Here is a 27,122-nt window from a genome sequence, read left to right on the forward strand (position 1 = left end):
TGTTTCTAGTGGGGTCCTGCACGGATTGGTTCTTGGCCCTAGACTATTTAACATTTTTATCAATGACCTGGAAGAAAACATAAAATCATCACTGATAAAGTTTGCAGACAGAGAAATTGGAGGAGCGGTAAGTAATGAAGAGGACAGATCACTGATACAGAGCGATCTGGATCACTCGGTAAACTGGGAGCAAGCGAACAATATACATTTTAAATTGGCTAAATGTAAATGTGTCCATCTGGGAACAAAGAAGGCAGGTCCCACTTACAGGATGGGTCTGACAAACAGATTGGGGGGTTGTGGTGGATAATCAGCTGAACACAGTGCGACACTGAGACCAAAGGAGCGAATGTGATCCTTGCATGTATAAATAGGGACATCTCAAGTAGGAGCAGAGAGGTTATTTTAACTCTGCACTGGGCACTGGTGTGACTGTACTGGAATCCTGCAGCCAGGTCTGCTGTCCAAAATTCAAGAGAGATGTTGATAAATTGGAGAGAGGTCAGAGAGGAGCCATGAGGATGATTAAAGGATTAGAAAACCTGCCCTAGCGTGACAGACCCAAGGAGTTCAATCTATTTAGTTTAACAACGAGAAAGTTAAAGGGTGAACTGATCACAGTCTACAAGTACCTACTTGTCGAACAAATCTGTAACAATGGGCCCTTCAACCTAGGAGACAAAGGTAGAACGTGATCCAGTGGCTGGACAAATCCAGACTGGAAATAAGGCACACGTTTAACAGTGAGTGTAATTAACCATTGGAACAACTTACCCAGCCCGTGCTGGATTCTCCATCACTGACAATTTTTAAACCAAGACTGGACGTGTTTCTAAAAGCTCCGCACCAGGAATTGCTCTGGGGCAGGTCTCTGGCCTGGGCTATACAAGACGTCAGACTAGCCGATCACAATGCATCCTTCTGGCCTTGGGATCTCGGAACCTGCCCCCCAGGGTACTCTGTGTAACGAGCTCTCCTGCAAGGCACCGCTGGCAGTCAAACCCGTGTGCACCCCACAGGGACTCAGGCGCGCTGTGACTGGCAGACACTGTAGCATCAGGCCTCTGGATACCCTGCTGTGTCTATACTCTATTTCTAGGCTACCCTCAAGCCTGTGGCTACATTGTCAGGCTCAGCCAAGCACAGCCACAACACCTTCATCTCACTCTGCTCAGCTGAGCCTGGCACACATTCACCGGCAGAGGCACGTGCTCCCCCCAAATCTCACCTACAGGCCTCCGGCTGCACCCCGCTGGGCTGCAGGAACTTGCAGTCAGGCCTGCGCTTGCCCTGCTGTGAGATTCTGCTGACACGTGAAAGGCGTTCGGCGCCTCACACAGCACTCCTGGCCCTGAAGCGCTTCCCAGCCGACAGAGGGAAAGGAACAAGACATGGTTATGAGCTCCGCAGTGAGGGCTCTTTGTGGGCAAGGCCTGTGTCTTCATACACATCTGCACAGCAGCCTGAATGTGGATCCTGACTGAGGGGGACAGAGAAGCCCATGGCAGGCAGGAAGCTATTCCAGGCTGTAAGTCTTGGAGAGGGCTCTGTCATTTTAGTAAATGTTTGGCCCACATCCAGCACCAGGAGAGCCTGATCTCAGCTGGAGGCTTACTCAGGATTTACTACAAAAAGTAACAGACAATGACAATGCCCCACAGGTGGGGCAGTGTGAAAGAAGGTGTCAAGCCCACGGCGGTGAAGGAGAGGACTGGAAGGGGCAGAGAGGCAAAGAGTGAGAATCTCCCCTCCAAGCTGCGTGTGCCCGGCCCTGCCATCCATGTATCAAATCACTCAGAATCCTAATGTAGCTACCAAAACAGAAGGGCGCAGCAAGCACTCACCTGTCCATAACTCCGCCGGAGTCTCCGCTCCGTCCCCGGTTGGGTGCCAAGGAATCCAGTTCATCAAAGAAGATAATGCAGGGGGCAGCTGCCCGGGCTCTGGCAAACACTAGGAGGAAAGACACACACAGAGCATGGGCACCCAAGAAAGGCTGCACAGAGAGAACCGACACAGTGGGGAGACCCCATCCAGCAAGCAGCCCAGAGTGGGAGGAAAAGAGAGTTATCTTTTCCGTAACGGGTGTTCTTCGAGATGTGTTGCTCGCATCCATTCAAGGAGGCACCAGAGCCAGTCCCCTACAGACACTGCTGAGGGAAAATCTTCCAGCACTGGTGCAATGTGGTAAGCGCACACACGTAAACCGAATGGACATGAGCAATCACTCAAAGAACCATTACACCGGAAAATGGCTGGATCCTGCTTTGCAGACACACACTCCTCAGCCCAGAACTCTGCCAGCTCTCCTGGGACGTGACAGAATATGCCCACAGCTGTTTGGGGAGGAGGCTGCTTGGCAGATAGAAACAGGGCATCTACTCCAGGCACTGGACAAGTGCACGAGACAAGTCAGAAAGTACAAAGAGAAGAGGGCAGCTATGCAGGCGGCACCCTGGGACTGCTACCCACCATTACTGTTATTTATTAGGTGTATTATGGTAGCGTCTAGCAGCCCATCATGGACCAGGGCCACACTGTGCTAGGTGCTGTATAAACACAGGACAAAGAGACAGCCCCTGCCCCAAGGTGCTTACAGTCCAAGTATAAGACAGGAGACAACAGATGGAGATAGACAGGGGTGTGCAAGGAAACAATGAGGTGAGGCACGACTGTGTAAATAGACCACACAGACACGGGGGGGGGGGGGGAGCGGTAGCACCCACAGGCAGAGAGACCAATGGGATGGCAGCAGATGGCACGTTAGCACCATGATTTTTTGTTCTTTTCTCTTTTTTTGGTGGGTTTAGTTAGCAGGGGATCAGCTAAATGGAAAGAAACGGAAGGGGGCGAGGGCCGGGGAGGAAGAGCAGTGTGGTGTGAAGCCGTGCCCCAGCCCTCCCTCACACAGCCCTCCAGCACAGGGCGGAGAGAGTTGGAGAAATCTCAGCCCTTTTGCCTGGACTGTCCAGAGGCTCCTGCTTTGTCTGCTCCTGTCCCCACCAGCTGGAGACACTAGCTGGCTCCTGCAGGGAAAAGAGGCACCATCTGTCTGCTAATGGCCCCACAGTGGGGGGGTGGGTCTTTACAGCAAAAAGGCTCCTTTCACCACTCCCTCAGCCACCCTCTTTGTCCGTTTCATCCACCTGTTGGGTCTTATCACAGAGCCAGTCTGCAAGCTCTGCAGCAGCAACTGGCTTCCTGTGACATGTCTGGACACACCCGGACACTGGGGCCCTGAGCCTAGGGACTGCCGCAACAGAAACAGCAGCAGTAACGGAGAGGGGCCTGGGAAGAGCATGGAGCACAGCTGGGTGTGATTACAGAGGTGTGACAATCAGGGTCCAGACACCCCAAGGGGAGAACAGCAGGTCTGAACCCAGAGAATGAGCAATTGGTCATATATAACGTGACTGTATATAAAATATGGCAAGTCGGGTCTTTTTTGAAACCTTGTAATGTTCATAACTTGCTGGTCATTATGAGATACGTAGGCAGATAGTGGCTATGAATCTCTGTCTTTAAGTATATAAAAACTGTGCTCATAACCTGTACTACAATTTCAAATACACCTCACAGCCAGGAGGGGTGCTGTCCAGGAAATGCTGGATCCCCTCTACGATGGGGGTACACATGGGAACTGTCCAGGAAATACCTTACCTTGGAAAAGGGAATTGAGCTAATATAGAAGCGTGAAACCTGCAGCGGCCTCTTTATGTTTATTTTCTGTGGGTCATGTGTGTGTTTGCTTTCCCTATTTCACCTTCCAATCGGGGGCTTTCCCATTAAATCAACCTTGTTTGTTTTTAGCCTATGCAGGTCTCTGGTGCGCAAACTGCACGGAGCAGGCGTGCCAAAGTGAACTGATAGCTGGGGGCAGGTTTCACTCCTTCAGGGGTGACAAACCAGAGTGGGAAAGTCCAAGTGTCTGGTAGTTAGGAACCTGGGGAAGAGGGACTTCGGGAGACTGGGGACCAGAAGGGTTCTTGGGGTCACCCTGCCAGGAGTAATGAGGATGGTGGAAGCTCAGGTGAGACTTTTGTGCTTGTGGGCTGGCTCCTGGGGCCCACAGCAAAAGAGCATGAAGGCCGCCAGCATCACAGGGCAGGCGATGCCAGAACCCCTCCTTGGTCAGGGTGAGCCCCAAACACGCAGAAGAGCTCTGCAAGGGATGTTGTGATAATTGGGCCTACAAATTTACCGTATTGTGAGCTCAGCTTGAAGTGAGTGAAAATTCACAGAGCACGATGATAACCTAACAGTCAATGTTGATGGGAAAAGGTGTCAAAAGGAGACAGAAAGAACACAAAGTCCTACTGATATAATTCAAGGACTGTGTTGAGATCACGGCAGATAAACAAGAGACGTGACAGACCAACAATCAATTGGTGTGTTGGAAGTGTTTGGACACAATCCAGAATTGGTGTGTTGGAAATGAGATCCAGTAAGTGGACAAAATGGTGTGGGAGAGCTACTCGCTTTTGGGGGCCTTAAAAAGAGACTTGGGAGTGAAAATAAGCAGAGGCGAAGCAAACTCAACAAGTGCTGACAGAAAAAAAGCAGCACCTGTCTGCCAACAGCTGCTCCAGAAAGCTTCACCATCATGATTGCCATCCCAGAGTGTCTCCTGGGACTCCAGGATCCAGCAGGACACCATGGTGCCTCCTTCACCCTAATCCTGAGAGAGGTCCTGATCGGACCAGGCTAGAGAGGGAGCCAGATAACATCACCATCCCCACCGGCTCTGACACCGCCTGGGATTTGAGACTGTCACCTCCCCTGCCTCCCGCTGTGTGTTCTTTTCCTTCCCCACCATATCCCTTCTCTCTCTCCTTTGCCTTCTGCCTAAGGAGCGTCTGGCTTAGTCGGCCAAGACTGCATATTTCGCAACACTTCAGCAAGCCCTTGACCAGAAAGAGGCAGCTAAAAGCAATGCCCTAAACAGCCCAATGCTGATCAGACCAGGTGCTGGGCCAGAGTTTTCCCAGCAGTGAGGCTGCAAGTAAGAGTTAGCACCAGAGACAGAAGCTGCATTTTCTGTATTTGCTGCTCCCTTCCCTCCCCTCTTGGGCATGTGTCCTGTTTTGCCTTTTAAGAAACGGGATCAGACTTTAACCATTACAGCGCCAGTGCAGCTCAGCGAGCTGGTTCTGTTTTCCCCAAGAAGGACAACGAGACGGCCAAACAAGGGAGACGGTCTCTCTCCAGCTAAAGGGAAAGGCAACAGAGGCGTCGTTAAAACGAGAGCCTGACTTAATACTTGACATTTCAAATGCTTGACCGTTTTCCTGTCTCTTTAATAGATGGTCATAACGCTGTTTGATGGTGTGTCTACCGTGGCTCTGGCCAGGCAAAGGTCTCTGTATGCCAAAGCCCTGACCCTGTTTAGTGCGGTTTAACGCTGGACAGTTTCAGGGTCATGTTAGCACCTTTGACTCTCTGGGTCCATTGAATTACTACAGCAGGGACATCAGGCAGCTGGAAGCAGGAGCAGGCTCGGAGCCAATGGAGACATTCCAGGAAGAGACGTGATGAGTGCAGTGGCAGATTAGAGGAGAGGCAAGGAGCAGGGAGGCCCAGTCAAGAGCCATTATGGACATCAAGGCTAGAGATGGCCAAGGTCTGGAGAGCCGGGACAATGAAGAGAGCAGATGGGATGAGAGAGAGAAGTAGGGTGTCAGACGGACGTCTGACGAGGGATGCTGAGCCAGTTGGCCCAGGACACAGGCCAGATTGGTCCGCTGTCCCCAGCAGCCTCGCTGTGGGCAGAAGTTTGTTGGATGAGCAATAGGGCCAAATTCTCTCCCCTTCCTCCTACACCGAGGAGGAGAAGCAGGCTCTCGGAGCACAGAGTCGTTCTGCCAGCCACAAGCTGAGTGCCCAGAGCCCCAGGAGCCGAGGCTGCCACTCACCTTGGCGCACATTCCCTTCGCTCTGCCCCACGTACATGTTAATGAGCTCCGGCCCTTTCACACTGCAAGGGAGAGAGCAGGGACCCAGTTATACCGGCCCTGGGCACAGGAGCCCCAGCCACACCGCACAGGACCAGCACCCCACCCCGGGAAAGGCCAACCCCTCCTCACCTGAGGAACGTCATGGTGCACTCCGTGGCCACAGCTTTGGCAAGCAAGGTCTTTCCTGTCCCAGGAGGCCCATAGAGCAGAAGGCCAGAGCGGCGCAGCCCCACAGACAGTAGCTCCGGGTGCTCCAGAGGCAGCTGGATGGTGTCCAGGATGTCCTTCTTCGCCTCCTGGAGCCCGCCGATGTCCTGCCAGGTGACCGCGGGGATCTGCAGTGAGACCAACAGCCCAGTCACCCACTTCGTCCCCAGCCCAGAGCCGGCTTGCTCCAGGGCTCTGGCTGGCAGCTGTGCAAACAGGGCATGCTGACCCCCCACTCCACGTGCTCCCTGCCTGGTGTGCATGGTGTACATCCCTGATCTGACTGCACCCCCTTCTCTCACCCCCTCACCGCTCCCAAACTCCAGCCCATCATCTCAGACTCCTCCACAGCTCTCAGCACCCTCCTGCACTGCCTCAAAGGTCATACCACCCTCCGCTTCACGCCCTCCTTCACAGAGCACTCCTCCCTGCTGCTCTACCCTGTCCTTGAAAACCCAGCCTCCCCCACCAGCCCCATGGCCAAACCCTGGCCCGTGCTCACCCTGCTGCCTGGACCAGCTCACCCATTCTTCAGACCCTTTCACTGGCTTCTCTTGCCTTCCACATCGGATTCATGCCCCTGACCCTGCCTCGGCCCACGACTCCTTCTTTCATTCCACCAAGACTCCCTCCTCCCAGAGCTGTGCCGTGCCCCCACTTCCCAGGTGGCCACTTCCACCCGGAACTCTCGCCCTCTCCCTGCTCAAATCTCACTGAAAACTGACTTCTCCTAAGGAGGAAACGATGGCTGTATATGAGCTGCTCCTTGAGAAGCCCCCTCCCCGGGGCGCTGGGTGTCTGAATGGCAAGCTCCCAGAGACAAGGGCTGTTCTGCGCAGGGCCAAGCACACTGCCTGCTTTCCAGACACACAGCTGGAACAGTAACTGGAGGGAACAAAATGTTGCAGGTGCTCAGCGAGCCATCTGCATGACAAACACATCGAGAGTGGGCGTGGCTGCAGGGTCACTGACTAGTCCCACCACTGGCTGCAGTGTCCCTGTAGCTGCCTTGGTCCCAGGACATTAGAGACACAAGGTGGGGGAAGGAATCTCTTCTACTGGACCAATTTCTGTCAGTGAGAGAGACAAGCTGCACTGGCCTGCTAAACCCAGGGTTGTGAGTTCAATCCTTGAGGGGGGCCATTTAGGGAACTGGGGTAAAAATCTTTCTGGGGATTGGTCATGCTTTGAGCAGGGGGTTGGACTAGATACCTCCTGAGGTCCCTTCCCACCCTGATATTCTATGAGTCTAAGCTTTGCTCTTGTTCTGGTCTGGGAAACTAACTCAAGTGTCACTGCTAAATTCAAGGTGGATCCGATTGTTCAGAATACGCGGTTAACACAAATTCAAGAGACCGCTCGAGGTGAAGTGGCCTGTGAACACTCCTCCAGTCACTGGCGAGAAGTAGTGGGTTACAGATTTTTGTAATAAGCCGTAAGTCGGGGCGGGCAAACTTTTTGGCCTGAGGGCCACATTGGGTTTCTGAAATTGTATGGAGGGCCATTAGGGGAGGCTGTGCCTCCCCAAACAGCCACATGTGGCCTGGCCCCAGCCCCAGCCCCCGCCCACTATCCAACCCCCTCTATTTCTCGTCCCCTGACGGCCCCCCTGGGACTGCTGCTCCATCCAACCCCCCCTGCTCCCCGATGCCCCCCTCCCCCCGGAACTCCTGCCCCCATTCAAACCCCCCATTCCCCAATGGCCCCCCGGACTCCTGCCCCTCCAACCCCTCCTGTTCCCCGACGCGTTCCCGCCCCCAGGACCCCTGCCCCCATTCAACTCCTCTGTTCCCCACCCTCCGACTGCCCAGACCCCTATCCAAACCCCTGCCCTCTGACCATCATCCCAAACTCCCCTGCCCTCTATCCAACCCTCCCTCCCCCTTACCGTGCTGCCTGGAGCACCGGTGGCTGGCGGCACAACAGCCATGCTGCCCAGCTGGAGCCAGCCATGCCCCGCGCAGGACAGAGATCAGGTCAGGCCCCAGCTCTGCAGTTGCGCTGCCCCAGGAGCTCGCTGCCCGGTTGCCCGAAGCACTGTGCGGGCAGCGGAGCGAGCTGAGGTTGGCTGCGGGGGAGGAGGAACAGCAGGAGAGGGCCCGGGGGCAGCTCCCAGGCCAGGACCTCAGAGGCCGGGCAGGAGGGGCCCGTGGGCCGGATGTGGCCTGTGGGCCGTAGTTTGCCCACTTCTGCTATAAGTCCAGTGTCTCTGCTCAATCCATGGTTTTTAGAGTCTAGCTCCCAGGCCTATCTTCGGAGGTGCTGTGCAGGTTTCCTTTGAGGATGAGGACTGAGAGGTCGGGTATAGAGGGATCCCTCTGTGAAAAGTGTTCACCCACAGGGGATAGGGTGTTTTTGTCATTTTTCTGCATGAGTTAATTCAAGAGCAGACACTCCGGGCAGTCATGGAGTAGAAATCCCAGCCTGGCACCCAGCCTGCTGGTCTCTGAGTGGGGAGTGCAGTGCGGGAGAGACCCCCGCGTGGCTGTTGCTAATCAGGGCTCCGCGAGTGACCATCAGGTGCCTGTCTACTGAAGCGCGGCTTTATCTCCTGAGGGATGGGCTGAGGGCCATTCAAACTGACCTGGCAAGCTGCACAGATACCAGAGCCTTGTATCTTTCCCCCCTGCTCAGTGGGTCATACCTTTGGGGCTCCAACTGCCTGCGAATGAGTCTCATGCAGCTGATCCAATGCAATGTTAAAATCTTCTGCGAGAACAGGGAATCCAGCAGCACAAAAATCTCTCTCCTCGTCCACACTCAGCCCCCCTGGGAAACTGGCCACAGAGAAGGGGAAAAGTCTACGTCTGTTCTCTTCACAATTCACCACAAATAGCACCTCTCTCCCTGTGCTGTCCCCACCACCCCTGCCCCTTCCTGCTAGTCCCTGCACAGTCCCCACTGCCCCAGAGCTGGCACTGTCTCAGCCTCGCTCCTGCTAGTCACTGCATCTCCTTCACTGCGCTGTCTCAACCATGGCCACAATCACTGCCCCAGCACTGTCACTGCACATAGTCACTGCACTTCCCTCACTGCGCTGTCTCAACCATGGCCACAATCACTGCCCCAGTACTGTCACTGCACATAGTCACTGCACCTACATCAATGCACTTTGTCCCCACCGCCAAGTAGTCTTTGCCATGTCTCCACCACAGGGCTGCCTTGATCACAGACACTTTCACTGTATGTGCTCCCACCTCCCATAGGAAAGAGGATGAAATACGGCATCTTTCCACCAGCGGAAATGGAGCTTTTCGTTCCCAATAATTAATGTTCTGGATACAAGCAGGCCCGCTGCAAGTTCACAGATTACCACTCACAGGCCCATCTACTTACCTTGAGGTTAAGATCCTGGTGCAAGCTGCCCGGCCTCCTTGGGCCAGCAAAGCGCAGAAATCTCCCAGCACAAACCCCTGTGAACATAGAAACAAAACCCGTGTCCAATGGTGAAGAGCATCCGTGCCACCGTGCACACTGGAACCAAGGTCAGCCTGCTTCTCTGACAGGGAGGGTGGAAGTACCTGCGCAGATGTGTGTGCACACCTGGGTGCTTAGTCAGGCATAGGTAATCACCCCATTTCCACACTTAACAAGCCAGGTGAGCACACAGCAATAACCACAAAGGCAAGTGTGGGTGCAGAAGTCTGCACACCGGGCTACAAACACCCCCTCTGAAAGTTCGCCCCAGAGAGATTTAATGCAAAAAATCTAAATGACTGCAACACTGAAGCTGCACAGTAAAAGCCACTAACATTAATGACAGGCCAAGGACATTCAGGCTCCAGGAGCAACACAAACCCAGCCATGCTGCACAGCCTGCATGCTACACACACAGACTGCTCCCACGATGCAGCACCACGACCCACAAGCCAGAGCATGGGGTGGGGCCTGCCTCCTCCCCAACTGTCCTCACCCATGTGATCAATTTGCCTGCCTGCCCAGGGGAGAAGAGCACCTCCTGCCCAGGCCCCACGAGGTGTGGGGAGACTTCCTCCCCAGAGGCTACTCTATCGAGGCTCCCTGAGGACCATCATCTATGTCCATTTTCAAAGCTCAAGCTGCCATCATTTCTGCAGCGTGGTGACTGATGGACTAGTCAGAGGAGCTCAGAACAGCCGCCTTTGCCTAGTCACGTGACAGGGCCGCCCTCCCCCCGTGCCACAGACAGCCTGCACTCACTGCACTTTTCCGCGCTAGTGTGGCCAGGCTCACTTCCTTGCCCAACAGAAGGCTGGCAGTGAGCGTGCTCAGCATGGCCTTCCGCTGCTCTTCCGACGGGGCGTGGACCGTCACCTCGTGCAGGAAAGCTGTCTGCACGTCTGCCAGGACGTCCTGAGGCCGGCACGTGGTGGCAACCACCAGGACAGGGTAACCGCTGAGACACAAACACACCGGAGAAACGAGCTGTCAGGCACGCAGCAGAGAACCTGCAAACAACATCACGGTGGCCACACAGCCACCAACCCCACTCAAAGCTCCTCTGCCTCGCACGGGCACGTTTGCACATCAGCACAGTCTGCTGCAAGACGTGCTTCATTGTGCCGGGCAGAGCTGCAGTTCTGAGTGCCACCTGGGAGACTACTTCTACTCCACCTGTCCAGGTCAACCCCACAGCACTCTGCCCCCAGGCGCCTGCAAGCTCGCCCCACAAGTCACAGAGACCCCCACCAGTGACATCACTTCTTCCCTCCCCATGTCTCCCAGCCCTCTGTTCTTGTGCCACGCCCCACAGCTCCTGTTACCTGCCGTCAATCTCACAAGCATCCCATTGCTCCAGTTTCCATCATATCCTGCAGCTCTGGCTTTGCGTCACCCCAGATATGTAATGTCTCATCGGAGCCAACCCAGGGAACTAAAACAAGATCCTCTCAGCCCCAGAGGCCAAATCTAATTCCCCACGTGCCAGGGTTGCTCTGCTGGCAAACCCTGGAGGCTTTTTGAAATAAACTGAGCAAGCCTGGGAAATTACTCCAAAGCCCAGTGGGATGTTCTGGAAGCGAGTGCCTAGATGCTGCAGTGGTTGCTGCCCCAGGGATCACAGAGGCATAGAGGGCAAGGGCCTCAGCTGCAAGCTGGCAGTGTCCAGGGACGGTCCATACCTAGATCCCGCATCTCTTTCCAGGAGGAGGTGCCTTAGTGTAGCAGTGACTCTGGAGTCCTCTCCCAGCCCATCCCGGTCTCGTCCCAGTAGCTCGATGTCCTTCAGCAGGAGCACACACGGCCGGAAGAGTTCAGCCTGTGCAAAGGCAGATTGCAGCTTCATCTCTGTAGCTCCACTAGTGTCTCCACACAAACTAACGCAGTCCACCTGCAGGAAACCAACCGAGAACACAGAGATTGTAGTGGGCTGCAATGCTGAGGCGAGGGGGGCAGACCCTGCAGAGAGGAACAAAGGAGCAAACACGAGTTCTCCATAAGAAGTTCACAGCAAGGAGCTGACAGAGCTGGATGCTGGCAGGGTAAGCCCAGGGCCAGCACCAGAGAGAAGAGGCAGCAGCCGGGACACAGAACGGCCACTGAGGCCAAAGCAGAAGGTGTGCGAAGAGGGTGCAGTCAGGTCACGGATGGGAGAGCTGTGGGGGAGGCCCAGGAGGGTGAAGGAACATGGCAGCTGGGAGAGGCAGTAAGAAGAGCAGAGGGAAAGGTATCTGAGCCACTTGGTCAACGCACCCACAACAGGTCTAGGGAAAGGAGAAGAAGCAGGCAGAAAAGACGAGAGGTGGACAGAGGCCCAGCCGCTGACCAAACAGCAAACACTGAAAAGAGCCACCAGGGAGGGAGAGGAAACCAGTGACCTCGGTGGGTGACTCTGTAAGGTCTGAGACCTTTTTCTGCAGCAAGCAGCAGCAGCCAGATTAGGGCAGCAGCAGCCAGGAGCTAAAAAGCAGAGAGTCACATCCTCACTTTCCATCTAAATTGCATTAAAACAATGTAATATCAGGCTGTTACGAAGGCTCCTGTCCCAATAGCACCCACCACTACCAGACAAAGAAACAGGTGTTAAGATGGTTAAAGAAAACAATTTGACAGCATCTGTCTGACAAGGAATCACTTATTGATCAGCTGTAATTGTGAAATCTCTACTTCTATTGTTTGGCCTTTACCCCCACTTCTCTATGGGTTATCTGTAGGGTCTGTCTTGTTCTTTCATTGGTTCTGTCTTCTCCGTAACTAATTTTTTACAATATTTAAATCAACTAAGATGGTGAGATGTGATTGGTTAAAGAATTGTTTTGTAATGGGCTAGGATTGGGGGAAATACTGGTTTGAGGACTTCAGTTTACAGCGATTGGTTACGGGACAGCTAAGCAGGACCCAAATTTAACTATATAAATTGGAGTCCAAAAGGAACTCCAGGACACAGCTCCAAGATCAGAGCAGCCAGACCTGAACACCCTGCCAACCACCCTGTGCAGAAGCTGGAGGAGCCCAGGATGATCTAATCCTGACTGGCCACCAGGAAAAGTTCAGCTGCCTTATTGGCAGTGGTGAGCATTGCATGCTAGCGTGTGGGTTCTGTCTGGTAACTGTTAATAAATAGAGGTTAAGGATGTTACTGGGTAAGGCTTGCTCACTGGTAAAAGGCCCCGCAAACCCGCAGAAGATTACGCCCTGAGCCCTGAGAACCAGGTAAGAGTGACCCTGAGCCCTAAGAACTAGAAAAGGGTGAGGGTGCCTAAATTAACCAGGTTATGCCTTGAGCCCATGGAAGGGTAAAGGTGGGTGCCCTAGACTGTGCAGGTAACAACTCCACAGTGGGAAATGCAGCTTGAAGGTGCCAAGAGAAAGGGTCTGCAAGAGGGACCCAGCGTGCCCTGAACAATACTGGAAATTTCCACTAACTCTATTCACATAGGAACAAATGGTGTAAGTGAAGGATATTCAACACATCTCCTGGGACCTGGGAAAAAGCTGAAGATGGAGGCTGATGCAGGCGATCCTCTCAGACGTCCTTCCCATGCCACGTGTGATTGGAGCCCAGCTGTTGGTGTTGGGAGCAGGGGGTCCAATTCATGGAGCATCAGAAGGAACTCAACAGATCAGGCAGTCTCCACTTACAGAGACGGGGCTACACAAGTCTAGGGTCAGAGCTAACATGCTGCAGTTCTAAGTGCTGGGCAGGCTTCAGGTAGGGAGAGGGGAAGTTTCCATTTAACACAAGTAACCTGGGATGTATTTCCCATTTAAAGAGCAAATGGAGCTGTTCTGCAAGAGAAGAGGCAGACCAGGTGTGGGGGTGGCAGAGAACAGAAATGCACTACAGCCTATGGAGGAGAAGTTATTATCGCTACATTATGGTGATTACGGCCAAGTGGGCGTAACTGAATCCCACAGGGAGACTCAGAACTGGAGTGTCAGTGTAAAGGGGTGCATATTCTCTCTCGGAGAGAGAAGGGAGGGTAACTAAGCCAGGTTTGTACAATGGGGCAGTGAAGGAGGTGCTGGTGAAAACCTGGGTGATGAGGAGAGAGATCAAACCCTCCCTGCACCAGCTGTCACTGAAGGGGGAGTACTCCCACAGCCTGGGGTTATGAATGTATGTGTTTGAGTATATAGAAAACTGCACTCAAATAGTGGTACGACTTCAGCATCACCTCACAACAGGGCGGTGAAGCAGATAGCAGGACGGGCTACCATCCCAACCAGGGGAGACTGGCTTTGAGCAAGCAGCCATTGTCCACGCCAGGAAAAAACAACAAGGAACCATCAAAACGATGGGAACAGCTTGAAACTGAAATGAAAACCCCAGTCTTCGAAAACGAAGGCAGGAGGGAGTTTTCCCACTTTGAGTGTCTATAGTGACTGAAGAAAAAAAACTGTAACCCCATTTAAAACGGAAAGGATTTGAACTTAAATTTATCCAGAAGTAGTGGATGGTCTCCAGGTGGAGAGAGAGGAGAGAAAGAGAGATTAATAAAATGTTCAGGCACCTAGAGTTCAGAACAGGAGCTTTTACTAATATAAAATCAAACACACATTTTGGTGGCAGACCAAACTCAGCCAAATTATAATGGAAACTTTGTGGCAATCTCAGTTCTGGAGATTACGTGGGGCGAGGGTGATGTGCACACGTCCATGGAGCGCGGGGTAGGGCACCAAGGAAACCTGCTGCACAGGAGACAGAGAGAAGGGAGAGAACATGGGGTGGCGTTGCTAGGACCAAGGGCAGAGGAGACAGGTCTAGGGGAGAGGAAGTGGCTCTTCGGTGTTATTTCACGTGCTTATTGGTAGCTCAGCACCTGTGTTGGAGAAAACTCCTGGAATTCTCTACACGTGGCAAGTCTTCCAACCAACTAATCCCCAACATGCAACTCAATTAAAAGAATTACCTTGAACAAGTGAAGATTGAGGCAACTACATGCAGCTCTGACAGCCGTCAGCTTCCCCCCACCACTGGGTCCCGCCAGCAGAACGCTGCCTGTTCCACGTAGCGCAGTCCCCCTGGAACACAAAGGAAGCTGCTATCCTCATCACCACAGAGCGGGTGGCCCCCGCTCACTCACTGGCATGTTATTACCACTGCAGTGAGACTCCAGCACCAGAGAGATTTTGCGCCAAACCCCAGCACCTCTGCAAGCAAAGACTCCTCAGAAACTATGGGATCCAAACACCTGCAACTCTTGCCAAAGACAACCAGTGTTCTGGGTAATGCCGCAGAGCGAAAACCAACCCGCAACACAAAACAGCCCCGTGCTGAGGAGCCCTTCCTCACAGCAGATGGAACGCCCCAGTACAAGGGAGCTGTGTAACAGTGTGACCTCACCTGCTGTTCAGATGAGGCCGGAGAGCATCACAGAGCTGCGTCACCACATCAGAGAGCCCGGCGGGAGACAGACTGCTCCAAAACCCATGGCCACCACGGCTTGGGGAAGATGGCACAGCGCTGTTTGTTGAACCCACCTGCGAAGCAGGAAATAACTCCTTCCAACCACACCTCAGAAGGGATGTCTTCTCAAGTCACCCAGCATCCCCTAAAGCAGCGGTTCTCACACTTCATTGTACCATGACCTCCTTCTGACAACAAAAATTACCCGACCCCAGGACGGGGGACTGAAGACTGAGCCTGCTGAAGCCCTGCCACCCTGGGTGGGGGGCCAAAACCGAAGTCCAAGGGCTTCAGTCCCAGCTAGGGGGCCTGTACCCTGAGCCCCATTGCCCTGGGCAGAGGGGCTCGGGCTTCGGCCCTGGGCAGAGGGTCCTGGGCTTCAGCTTCAGTTCTGGGCCCCAGCAAGACTAACACCAGCCCTGGTGACCCCATTAAAATAGGGTCCCGACCCACAGTTTGAGAACTGCTTCCCGAAAGCACTTATCCGTGGAGTAGAGCCATGAGCCTCTTCCATGGCCATTCAGTGTTCCTATCTCATCCTGGCCGTGCGATCTTAGCCTCACACATCTCCTGTAGACCCTCCTCGGCCTCCTGCTGACAACTTACCAGGTACAGCGATGTGTTCTGGATGTCAGCCAGGTACCCCCCAGACTGCTCTCCTTCCGCCACCCCTACAATCTTCTTCACCATGAAGTACAGCTCCGGCCAGCTACAGGAAGAGAAGCAGCCTGAATCCCAGCAGCCAAGGCCTCAGAAGCGGGATGAGCTTTTCCGCACCAGGAGGCAATTGGGGCCTCTAGGCCCACTGGTTACACACATCATACACCAGTGTAACTCCAGAGGTTTAAATTCACACCTTAGTTTATACCATTATAATATTCCCACTTAGACAAGCCCATACATCTACTTCAATCTGCTTTTCTGTCACTGAACAGCTGCAGCACACTCCTCCCTCTCCTTCACTTCTCTCCCTCTTGCATTCTCTTTTCCCCACCAGTTTCTCTCAGAGGGCTGCTTTTCTGAATTGATGTGTAACTGCATGCCCACCTAAAATTCCACACAAACTTTTAATCCAAAAACACCCCAACAACAGACCAACTCTGAGCTCCAGGGACAGATCAGAAAAGACTACCACCTGGCTTCAACTGAGCCAGAAGGAAAAAGCAGTTCCTTTCACAGCTGCCTGAAAAAGCATAGGGAGATCACTGCATACCTAAGAAATTTCTCTGAATTTCCTTCCAAGAACTCAGGATGTCCAGCTGTCGGAATACACAGGATATCATCCTCCTGGACCAACCTGCAACAAAGCAATAACCATGATGAATGATCAAGTCTCTTAGGTTGTGCAGTCATCCACATCCGCAGAATATTAAACCAGTGAGAAACAGTAAATCAATCCATTAGCAGCGCTATCTTTATCTGAGCAAGAGGGGGAAAAGCCATTCAAACCCATCAAGTGTGTCTCTCTGCTCTTAAAACTCAGACAACTGGCTTAAAACACCAGATTTAGCACTCCCAGGTTCCTGAGCGGACAGCAAGCAGCAGACGCATCTGGACTCCTGTATGGGGAATGCAGCTTTACCATGTTTGAAGAATTTGGTGTGGAAATAGAGATATTGTTGGTATTTTAAGAACTTGTTAGATAAACATACTTTAGGGATGATCTAGGAAAACTTAATCCTGCCTCAGAGCAGGGACTGGATGAGATGACCTCCCGAGGTCCCTTCCAGCCTGACATTTCTCTGATTCTATTTTTTTTCTATTCAGCATCATAGGGTTGCACAGCATCTTACAGACAAAGTGAGAGCTCCTGCCCTCCTGAACTTACAGTCTCACATAGACATCCTATAAGAGGGTATGATGACAAAGTAGGGATCAGGGTGGGGGGAGGGAAGTGTTACATGAGAGAAAGAGCACAAGAGATCATGAGAGCCAGTAAACAGGAGCAGCAAACAGGGAAGTGTTGTAAGGGAATTCTCCAGATGCAGAGAGAGACTACCGGGACCTGTAATGGCCAATATATTCTTAAATGATCTGGAAAAGGGAGTGAATAGTGAGGTGGTGTGACGAACTGGGAAAGTTTTTAATGTTTTCTCTGAGTACTGTGTTGGTGCCTCAGTGTCCCCATGGCAGTTCTTAAGTATCTGGCAGAGCAAAGGGCCACCTAAATGCCTGGTACTCTGTCTCCTAGCAACTGATGGCCTGGGCCCCTCCTCTGCAAAGGTGCCAGCTGAAGGTGTTGGAGACAAAGGGATCAGATGACCTCCTGGCCCGGGAAAGGGGCTGAGGAGAGAGGAGGGGCTGGGAGGGGTTGTTAGTCTGGAGCTGGCTCAGGGCAGACGTGGGGGTCTGGCTCACTGCCCCCCAGAATGGACCCGGCTGAGGGGTCCGGTTCGTTGTATCTACAAGCTCTGTTTTAGACCCTGTTCCTGTCATCGAATAAACCTCTGTTTTACTGGCTGGCTAAGAGTCATGTCTGACTGCGAAGTGGGGGTGCAGGACCCGGTGGCTTCCCCAGGACCCCGCTGAGGCGGGCTCGCTGTGGGAAGCGCACGGAGGGGCAGAGGATGCTGAATGCTCCAAGGAGAGACCCAGGAGGTGAAGACGTGTGAACTTCTTGCCCTGAACAAGTCTGCTCCAGGGGAGAGGAGGCTCCCCAAAGTCCTGCCTGGCTTTGTGGGGAGCTGTTCCAGAGCATCGCCCGGTGACTCCGTGACAACTGGTGGCAGCGGCGGGACGTACTGCACCCTGTGAATGGCGCTGCTTGCAGTAAGTGACTGGGGAGCAGTAAAACAGAGGAGGGATAATGAGGACCAGGCGTGCTGAAGGCTCAGAGAGGGACGGTTTCAGGGGGCAGTTAACCTCTGGGAGTGTGTGACCAGCGAGAAGGACTGTTGGAGTAATGGGGTCCCCCTGAGGATTGCAGCGAGCAGTCTCAGGGGTGGAGGAGCTTGCCGCTCGACCCTGGGAGAGAGAAGGATTTTTGCGTAACAGGGTTCCCCTAGGGATTGCAGGAGCAGTCCCAGGGGCGGAGGAGTCTGCAGCTCGACCCTGGCAAAGAGGTGGTGATCACGAGAAGGGCTGGCACACCAGGGGTTCTTCCTGGAAACCATGGGGGAGCCAAGAGCACACAGGCCTGTGAGTCCAAAGCCACTTGGGAACGGTGAAGTGATGGTCTATCACCATCTCCTTGAGAAGGACATTGTGATCCTGTGCACAAAGAGAGGGTTACGCATGGGGAAATTCACCAAGGCACAGTTAATCGTGCAGTTGCTGGAGAAGCACCACTCTGAGGAGCAGATTCCTGGCCCAGATGGGGCTACAAGAGGATCTGAGAGCAGCTAGAGCATCAGCCAGGCATCCCCGGGAGTCTGGTCCCCAATCAGACGAGGGTCTTCACGACTGGGTTCCCCATCAGGAGATTGGAGACGGATGGGATGGGAGCAGAGCCCGAGAGAGCGAGAGGACCGTGAGAGAAAGCAAGAGCCCGAGGAAAAGCTGCATGAGAAGCAGCAGCAGCGTGGACTGGTGATGGTGGAGCAGAGAGACATAGGGGGCTTCCTAGGGGTCAGTGGGGAAACACGCCTGCAGGGGCGAGACCCTGGGACAGAGAGAACTGTGGTGGTGCAGCCCCAGATACTGAGGGACTGTGGAACCTGGGTGAAGTTCCCTGGGGTGAAGCCCCTCGCCCTGCCTATGGCCCAGATCCCTGTACAGACCCAGAAGGGGTTGGGGTTCTCCAGGATATCGGCTGGGAGGCCCTGTTGGGGGGTGACTGTCTCCCCATGGGACAGGATCCAGGCCCCGCTCCTGTAACGGCCGATGTTTTGAATTCAAATCCAGGGAACCAATTGGCTAGGATGGAAATGGTCAGTGAAAATCCAAATAACCTGGCTGGCAGGGGGGAGGGGCTGCTGGGCTCAGGATACCTGCCTACCTATAACGAGCCCCCTGGGGCTGAGTGGGAGGGAGAGATGCTCCCCGCCCCCCTGCACACCAGAGAGGGGGCTCACGCTGGCTCTGATGCTGTGACCAGAACAGAGAGCTCGCTGCCTGCCCCCACTGGGACAGCAAGGGCAGCGCTGAGCACGGGGGGGAGCTGAGACCCCAGCTGAGTGGGGGGACACCCGGGCAGGGCAGGTCAGCTGCCAAACAGGTTTGCCTGGTCCAGACATGCTGCTGGGAAGAGATTACACAGCAGGGAGGGAGCTACCAGGGACAGGGCTCAGGGGGGCTGTGACCCCAGGCCCAGCCAGCGAGAGGGAGCAGGTCCCACTCCCTGCCCCAGCTGCTGAATCCCAGACTGAGCTGCAGAAGGATCCCTCCTTGGAGAAGCTGAGGGAACTTGCTGGCCACAGTGCTGCAAACCCCCTTGGGGAAGGCTGCAGGGACAGAGTCCTGCAGGAGGAGGGATTCCTGTACTGGGAATGGGCTCCCCAAGGGGAAGTAGAACTGGGGGGAATCGGGAGGCAGCTGGTGGTGCTCCAGGAATCCACAGGGCTCTTCCCATTTGAGCTGCTGGATGGGAGGAGAGTGAGGTGACCCCTGGACCTGAAGAGGGAGGATTGGATGGAGAAGGGGGAAGACCCCCGGGGGGATCTCTTCCCTGAGGTGGGAGCCAATCTCCCCATCAGGTGTTCCCCATTCAGAGTCATTGGGAAAGCAAGCCAGATCCTGGAGAGAGAGGTCAGGAACATCCTGGCTTTAGATGGGATCCAGCCGTTTTACAGCCCATGGGCCTCACCCATGGGGCTGATCCCCAAGGGAGACAGGATGATCTGGTTTTGTGGGGGCTATCAGAAGCTTAAAGCCATCACAGTGTCCGATGCCCACCCCATGCCTAGGCCTGGGGAGATTCTAGACAAGCAGAGGGAGATGGAGAACTTGGCACTGGCAGACACTGATAACGTGCATCTTTAGCCAGACCTGGGAGGAACAGGTGTCCCAGGTGAAGAGGGGGCTGGGCTGCCTCAAGGAGGTGGGACTGACGGTAAAAGCTGAAAAGTGCAAGGGGGGACGGCAGAGGTGTTGTGTCTGGGCCACAAAGTGGGAAGCGGCTTCCCAAGCCCAGAGCTGGCCAAGGCCAAGATGGGGGCTCTCAACCAAGACAGCCTGAATTGCAGCCCAGAGTGCTGGGAGAAGACCCCGTCCCAGTTTGAACCCCAGGGGTACTGGGGTAGCAAAAGGGTTCAAGCCGCATAAACCTTCCCACATGCGGCCTGCAAGTGCCATCAAGCACACCCGACCTAAGGGAGGGCGTGAGACTGGACTGTCCTGGTGTAACTCACACCGAGGAATGGGAGAGATGCTGGGGCATCCATGGGAACGTTGCTGGGTTCGAACTTCCCCAGGTCACTGGCTGGAGTGACCTCGCTCAGTTCGGTCTCGAAAGGGGGAGAGATGTGACGAACTGGGAAAGTTTTTAATGTTTTCTCTGAGTACTGTGTTGGTGCCTCAGTGTCCCCATGGCAGTTCTTAAGTATCTGGCAGAGCAAAGGGCCAGTGCACCTAAATGCCTGGCACTCTGTCTCCTAGCAACTAATGGCCTGGGCCCCTCCTCTGCAAAGGTGCCAACTGAAGGTGTTGGAGACAAAGGGATCAGGTGACCTCCTGACCCGGGAAAGGAGCTGAGCAGAGAGGAGGGGCTGGAAGGGGTTGTTAGTCTGGAGCTGGCTGAGGGCAGACGTGGGGGTCTGGCTCACTGCCCCCCAGAATGGACCCGGCTGAGGGGTCTGGTTTGTGGTATCTACAAGCTCTGTTTTAGACCCTGTTCCTATCATCGAATAAACCTCTGTTTTACTGGCTGGCTAAGAGTCATGTCTGACTGCGAAGTGGGGGTGCAGGACCCGGTGGCTTCCCCAGGACCCCGCTGAGGCGGGCTCACTGTGGGAAGCGCACGGAGGGGCAGAGGATGCTGAATGCTCCAAGGAGAGACCCAGGAGGTGAAGCTGTGTGAACTTCTTGCCCTGAACAAGTCTGCTTCAAGGGAGAGGAGGCTCCCCAAAGTCCTGCCTGGCTTGGTGGGGAGCAGTTCCAGAGCATCGCCCCGGGACTCCGTGACAGGTGGCAAAATCTGCAGATGATACAAATTACTGAAGATATGTAAAACCAAAGCTGGTTGTGAAGAGTTACAAAGGGATCTCACTAAATTGGGTGACTGGCAACAAAATAGAAAATGAAATTCAATGCCGATAAATGCAAAGTGATGCACATTGGAAAACATAATCCCAACTACATATACAAAATGATGGGTCTAAATTAACTGTTACAACTCAAGAATGAGACCTTGGAGTCACTGTGGATAGTTCTCTGAAAACATCTGCTCAACGTACAGCAGCTGTCAAAAACACTAACAATGTTAGACACCAATAAGGGATAGATAATACGACAAAAAATATCATAATGGCACTACACAAATCCACGGTACGTCCATACCTGGAATACTGCCTGCAGTGCTGGTTGCCCCATCTCATAAAAGATATATTAGAATTGGAAAAGGTTCAGAGGAGGGCAACAAAACTGATCCAGGGTATAGAACAGGGTTCATATGAGGAGAGATTTACAGAGGCTAGGATTGTTCAGTCTTAGAAAAGAGACAAGTAAGCGGGGATATGTTAGAGGTCTATAAAATCATGACGGGGTGCAGAAAGTGAATAGAGAAGCATTATTTACCCTTTTGCATTACACAAGAACCAGAGGTCACGTGATGAAATTAACAGGCAGCACGTTTAAAATAAACATAAGGAAGTATTTTTTCATACAACGCACAGTCAACCTGTGGAACTTATTGCCATAGGATGCTGTGAAGGCCAAAAGCATAACCAGGTTCAAAAAAGAATTCATGGAGAATAGGTCCATCAATGGCTATTTGTTAAAATCGTCAGGGACAGAACTCCATGGTCTGGGTATCCCTAAACCTCTCACTGCCAGAAGCTCGGACTGGACAAGAAGGGATGAATCACTCTATAACTGCCCTGTTCTATTCATTCCATCCAAAGCATCTGGCACTGGCCACTGTCAGAAGACAGAATATTGGGTTAGATGGACCCAGTATGGCTGCTCTTATAACAAACAGTTACTCACTGGATTTTTTTTAAATTAAGTTTAATATTGGTTTCACAAATAGTGCCCAGAATGAAGACGTTTGGAAAGGGCCAGCAGCGGAAGTTTCTATCTTCAATGGACATGGAGAACAATCAATCACTGTCCTCCGTATAACAGCCCGTAACATATTTGAAGACTTATCAGGTTCCCATTCAGTCTTCTTTTCTCAAGACCAGACATAGATTCACAGACTCTAGGACTGGAAGGGACCTCGAGAGGTCATCGAGTCCAGTCCCCTGCCCTCATGGCAGGACCAAATACTGTCTAGACCATCCCTGATAGACATTTATCTAACCTACTCTTAAATATCTCCAGAGATGGAGATTCCACAACTTCCCTAGGCAATCTATTCCAGTGTTTAACTACCCTGACAGTTAGGAACTTTTTCCTAATGTCCAACCTAAATCTCCCTTGCTGCAGTTTAAGCCCATTGCTTCTTGTTCTATCATAAGAGGCTAAGGTGAAGAAGTTTTCTTCCTCCTCCTGATGACACCCTCTTAGATACCTGAAAACTCCTGTCATGTCCCCTCTCAGTCTTCTCTTTTCCAAACTAAACAAACCCAATTCTTTCAGCCTTCCTTCATAAGTCATGTTCTCAAGACCTTTAATCATTCCTGCTGCTCTTCTCTGGACCCTCTCCAATTTCTCCACATCTTTCTTGAAATGCGGTGCCCACAACTGGACACAATACTCCAGTTGAGGCCTAACCAGCGCAGAGTAGAGCGGAAGAATGACTTCTCGTGTCTTGTTTACAACACATCTGTTAATGCATCCCAGAATCACATTTGCTTTTTTTGCAACAGCATCACACTGTTGACTCATATTTAGCTTGTGGTCCACTATAACTCCTAGATCCCTTTCTGCCGTACTCCTTCCTATACAGTCTCTTCCCATTCTGTATGTGTGAAACTGATTGTTCCTTCCTAAGTGGAGCACTTTGCATTTGTCTTTATTGAACTTCATCCTGTTTACCTCAGACCATTTCTCCAATTTGTCCAGATCATTTTGAATTTTGACCCTGTCCTCCAAAGCAGTTGCAATCCCTCCCAGTTTGGTATCATCTGCAAACTTAATAAGCGTACTTTCTATGCCAACATCTAAATCGTTGATGAAGATATTGAACAGAGCCGGTCCCAAAACAGACTCCTGAGGAACCCCATGCCCAGTTTTTTTTAAACCTTTCTTCATATCATTTTTGCTGCTCTCCTCTGGACTCTCTGCAGTATGGCCAGGTCTTTCCTAAAGCGTGCCACCCAGATCTGGACACAGGCCTCACCAGTGCCGAGCAGAGCGGGACAATGACCTCCCATGTGTTACAGACAACACTCCAGTGGAAGGGAATACCCAGGAATGATTTGAAGGAGGAGATTGAGGAAGCTTAGCACAAGGTTGGGGGATATCCCAGAGGGAGGAAGTAGCATGGATCAACAGTGGAAACAGTTCTCAGTACATGCCCTAGGCTATTTTCCTGAGTTAAGCAGGCAGCACTGTGAGATGTTCCAAATATTCCCAGGTTAGTCTGTGACCGTTCTCAGTGAGCATTGATGGGTTTAGTCAGCTGTGCAATGGGTACTTTAGAGGTGCACTGCTCACTATGTACTTAAGAAGCATCGATGAAGCATGGCATTGAGATGTCCCTTCTTCCTAAGTGATTAAAGGGACAAAAATAAAGTGTCATTTTACCAAAAGGCTAACCTGGGAGTTTGGAAGTGCTGGTGGAGAATACTGTCATAGACTCCTCTGGTGCTGTAGGCTGGTGAGGAGACAATCTCTATGTGCAGTTCCTTCGCAAAGGGCGGAATGGATAGCAAGGACCGACTTCCTTGTCTCTTTTCCATACCAGGAGCTTCCCCATACCTCTGCAAAGGAAATAATGGCCCAGTGGAGCCTTAATGGAGCTGTATTGCCACTAGGAAGTCATGACCCACTTGTCCTCAACTTCCAGATGGCAACAACCCACAGGGCAAGACCTCTTCCCCCCAAACACTGCTGAAAACCTGCTCTACCTTCTCCATTGAACAGCAGCTCCTCCCCAAGGCAACCAGGGTGGTGCCACTGCAGAACTCCCGCCAACTCTGGCTGAAGCATCAACTATACCTGGGACTTCAGCCACTCTCCACTGTCACTCCCACACCTGCCTTGCCAAGGGCTTCCCCGGCGAGCCAGCCGCCAGCTCATTCCTTTCCCACAGAGGTACCTGACCTTCCTCCACCCACCCAGCCTCCCAAAGGCTTCTCCATCGACACGATCCCTGGGAGATCACTGGCCACCCACTCCCCGGAGCCCCGCCAGCCACCTTGCCAACACCTCTCCCAGCGGCCAGCCAGGCTCCTCCACCCCGCAGTGCCTGCACCCACCCCACACCCGGCTGGCTGCCTGGGGATCTCCCCGGCCCCCCATCTCCGCGCTCTGCCAAGCCCTGGCGAGCCGAGGCCCGGCGCGGTACCTGGATGAGCAGGTGGCTCCCGCCCAGCGGGTCGCAGGCCAGGTTGAAGGCCAGCGCGGCCGGGATGACGGCCGAGCCCTCCGGGGGGTTCCGGGGCTCCTGCGGGAAGTCCCAGCGGGGATGCAGGGCCAGCACGGCCGCCAGGTGCGCCTCGCCGGGCCCGGCCTCGCCCTCCCGCCGCAGCCGCACCCACTCGCCCTGGAAGAGCCCGAGGCCGCGCAGGCAGCGCCGGGTCACCCACAGCGCCGCGCCCGCCCCAGCCCCGGGCTCGGCCGCCAGCCCCCAGGGCGCCGGGTCCCCGCGCAGCGCCCGCAGCCGGGCCGGGGCCCCCGCCCCCCGCGCGAACCGGGACACCAGCGGCGGCGGCCCCGGGCCCGGCGCGGGGGCCCCGCGCTCCGGCCGCAGCTCGGTCAGCGCCAGCCGCGTCCCCGCGCCCAGCAGCCCCTGCAGCGCCGGCCGCGCCTCCAGCAGCAGCGGCCCCGGCCCCGGCCCCGGCCCCGGCAGCGCCTCGCCCCGCCGCGCCAGCCCCGGCCCCGGCCCCGGCCGGCCCGGCCCCGCGCCCAGCAGCGCCCAGCCCAGCGCCGGCGGCCGCCGCACTGGCCACAGCGCCACCCGCCGCCCCGCCGCCAGCCCCAGCCGCCGCCGCCAGCCGCCGCGCAGCCACAGCTCGGCGCCGCCGCCCGGCCCGCCCGCCACCAGGGCCGCGCTCAGCAGCGCCGGCTGGGCCCCGGGCCGGCCCGCGGGCCGCACCGCCAGCACCAGCACCAGCGCCGGCCCGCCCGCCCCGCGCAGCCGCGCCGCCAGCGGGGCCGGGGCCAGCAGCACCGCCGCCCCCGGGGGCAGCTCCGGGGGCAGGGCGTCCAGGGGCCGCACCACCGCCAGCGCCATAGAGCCAGCGGAGAGCGGCCTCTCTACCATCGAGAGCGAGCGCAGAGCGGCGCCTCGGCATCATAGAGAGCGAGCGCAGAGCGGCCCTTCAGAGCCAGGATCATAGAGACCGAGCGCAGAGCGGCCCTTCAGGCCCAGGACCATGGAGAGCGAGCACAGACCGCCCCCTCTCTAACATAGAGAGCGAGCGAGAGCGGCGCCTCGGCATCATAGAGACCGAGCGCAGAGCGGCCCTTCAGAGCCAGGATCATAGAGACCGAGCGCAGAGCGGCCCTTCAGGCCCAGGACCATGGAGAGCGAGCACAGACCGCCCCCTCTCTAACATAGAGAGCGAGCGAGAGCGGCGCCTCGGCATCATAGAGACCGAGCGCAGAGCGGCCCTTCAGAGCCAGGATCATAGAGATCGAGCGCAGAGCGGCCCTTCAGGCCCAGGACCATGGAGAGCGAGCACAGACCGCCCCCTCTCTAACATAGAGAGCGAGCGAGAGCGGCGCCTCGGCATCATAGAGATCGAGCGCAGAGCGGCCCTTCAGAGCCAGGACGATGGAGAGCGAGCACAGACCGCCCCCTATCGACCATAGAGAGCGAGCGCAGAGCGGCACCTCGGCAACATAGAGAGGGAGAGCAGAGCGGCCCTTCAGGCCCAGGACCATAGAGACCGAGCGCAGAGCGGCGGCTTGGCACCATAGAGAGCGAGCGCAGAGCGGCCCTTCAGAGCCAGGACCATGGAGAGCGAGCGCAGAGCAACCCCTCTCTACCATAGAGAGCGAGCGTAGAGCGGCCCTTCAGAGCCAGGACCATGGAGAGCGAGCACAGAGCGGCCCCTCGGCACCATCGACAGCGAGCGCAGAGCGGCCCTTCGGCACCATAGAGAGCGAGCGCAGAGCGGCCCTGCCAGGACCAGGACCAGGACCAGGGAGAGCAGGGGCAGAGCAGATCTTTGGCAAGGCCCGACCAGAACAGCCCCTGCTCCCGGCACAGCCACGGCCAGCGGCAGCTGGAGCAGAGCGGCTCGTTGCGGTCCCAGCGATCACGGCCACTGTGCCTAGGGCCGAGCGTCCCGCCCTTGCAGGATGCCTATAGCCTCAGCGGTGTCTGGCCATGGACCAGGGCTCCCTTGCGCTGGGCGCTGCACAGGGGACAAAGACACGGGCTCCGTTGCGCTGGGCGCTGTACTGACACGGGACAAAGACGCGGGCTCCGTTGCGCCAGGCGCTGCATTGACACGGGACAAAGACGCGGGCTCCGATGCGCTAGGAGCTGCACTGACACGGGACAAAGACGCGGGCTATGTTGCGCTAGGAGCTGCACAGACATGGGACAAAGACGCGGGCTATGTTGCGCTAGGAGCTGCACAGACATGGGACAAAGACGCGGGCTCCGTTGCGCTAGGCGCTGCACTGACACGGGACAAAGACGCAGGCTCCGATGCGCTAGGCGCTGCACTGACACGGGACAAAGACGCGGGCTCCGATGCGCTAGGCGCTGCACAGACACGGGACAAAGACGCGGGCTATGTTGCGCTAGGAGCTGCACAGACATGGGACAAAGACGCGGGCTCCGTTGCGCTAGGCGCTGCACTGACACGGGACAAAGACGCAGGCTCCGTTGCGCTAGGCGCTGCACTGACACGGGACAAAGACGCTGGCTCCGATGCGCTAGGAGCTGCACTGACACGGGACAAAGACGCGGGCTC

At 54.9% G+C, this 27,122-nt stretch overlaps 1 protein-coding gene across 6 annotated transcripts in view; it reads right to left on the minus strand.

Moving 5' to 3' along the window:
- PEX6 (peroxisomal biogenesis factor 6) overlaps positions 1–25,496 on the minus strand; it is a 31,679-nt gene extending 6,183 nt beyond the window's left edge. For 2 of the 6 annotated variants that reach the window (XM_050951187.1, XM_050951186.1), the window contains exons 1-13: positions 24,539–25,496; positions 23,788–23,951; positions 16,202–16,285; positions 15,595–15,697; positions 14,926–15,062; positions 14,492–14,603; positions 11,261–11,469; positions 10,341–10,536; positions 9,498–9,574; positions 8,806–8,938; positions 6,084–6,289; positions 5,913–5,974; positions 1,845–1,953 (exon numbers count right to left, since the gene is read on the minus strand). In XM_050951187.1, coding sequence (XP_050807144.1) covers positions 1,845–1,953; positions 5,913–5,974; positions 6,084–6,289; positions 8,806–8,938; positions 9,498–9,574; positions 10,341–10,536; positions 11,261–11,469; positions 14,492–14,603; positions 14,926–15,062; positions 15,595–15,697; positions 16,202–16,285; positions 23,788–23,951; positions 24,539–25,456 — 2,510 coding nt within the window. In that variant the 5' untranslated portion in view covers positions 25,457–25,496. The remainder of the gene's footprint in view (positions 1–1,844; positions 1,954–5,912; positions 5,975–6,083; positions 6,290–8,805; positions 8,939–9,497; positions 9,575–10,340; positions 10,537–11,260; positions 11,470–14,491; positions 14,604–14,925; positions 15,063–15,594; positions 15,698–16,201; positions 16,286–23,787; positions 23,952–24,538) is intronic. The other 4 variants (XM_050951184.1, XM_050951183.1, XM_050951189.1 and 1 more) reach the window with 4 other exon arrangements.
- Positions 25,497–27,122: the final 1,626 nt, after the last annotated feature.

The sequence above is a fragment of the Gopherus flavomarginatus genome, chromosome 4 (assembly GCF_025201925.1).
Source record: "Gopherus flavomarginatus isolate rGopFla2 chromosome 4, rGopFla2.mat.asm, whole genome shotgun sequence".
Taxonomy (NCBI): Eukaryota; Metazoa; Chordata; order Testudines; family Testudinidae; genus Gopherus; species Gopherus flavomarginatus.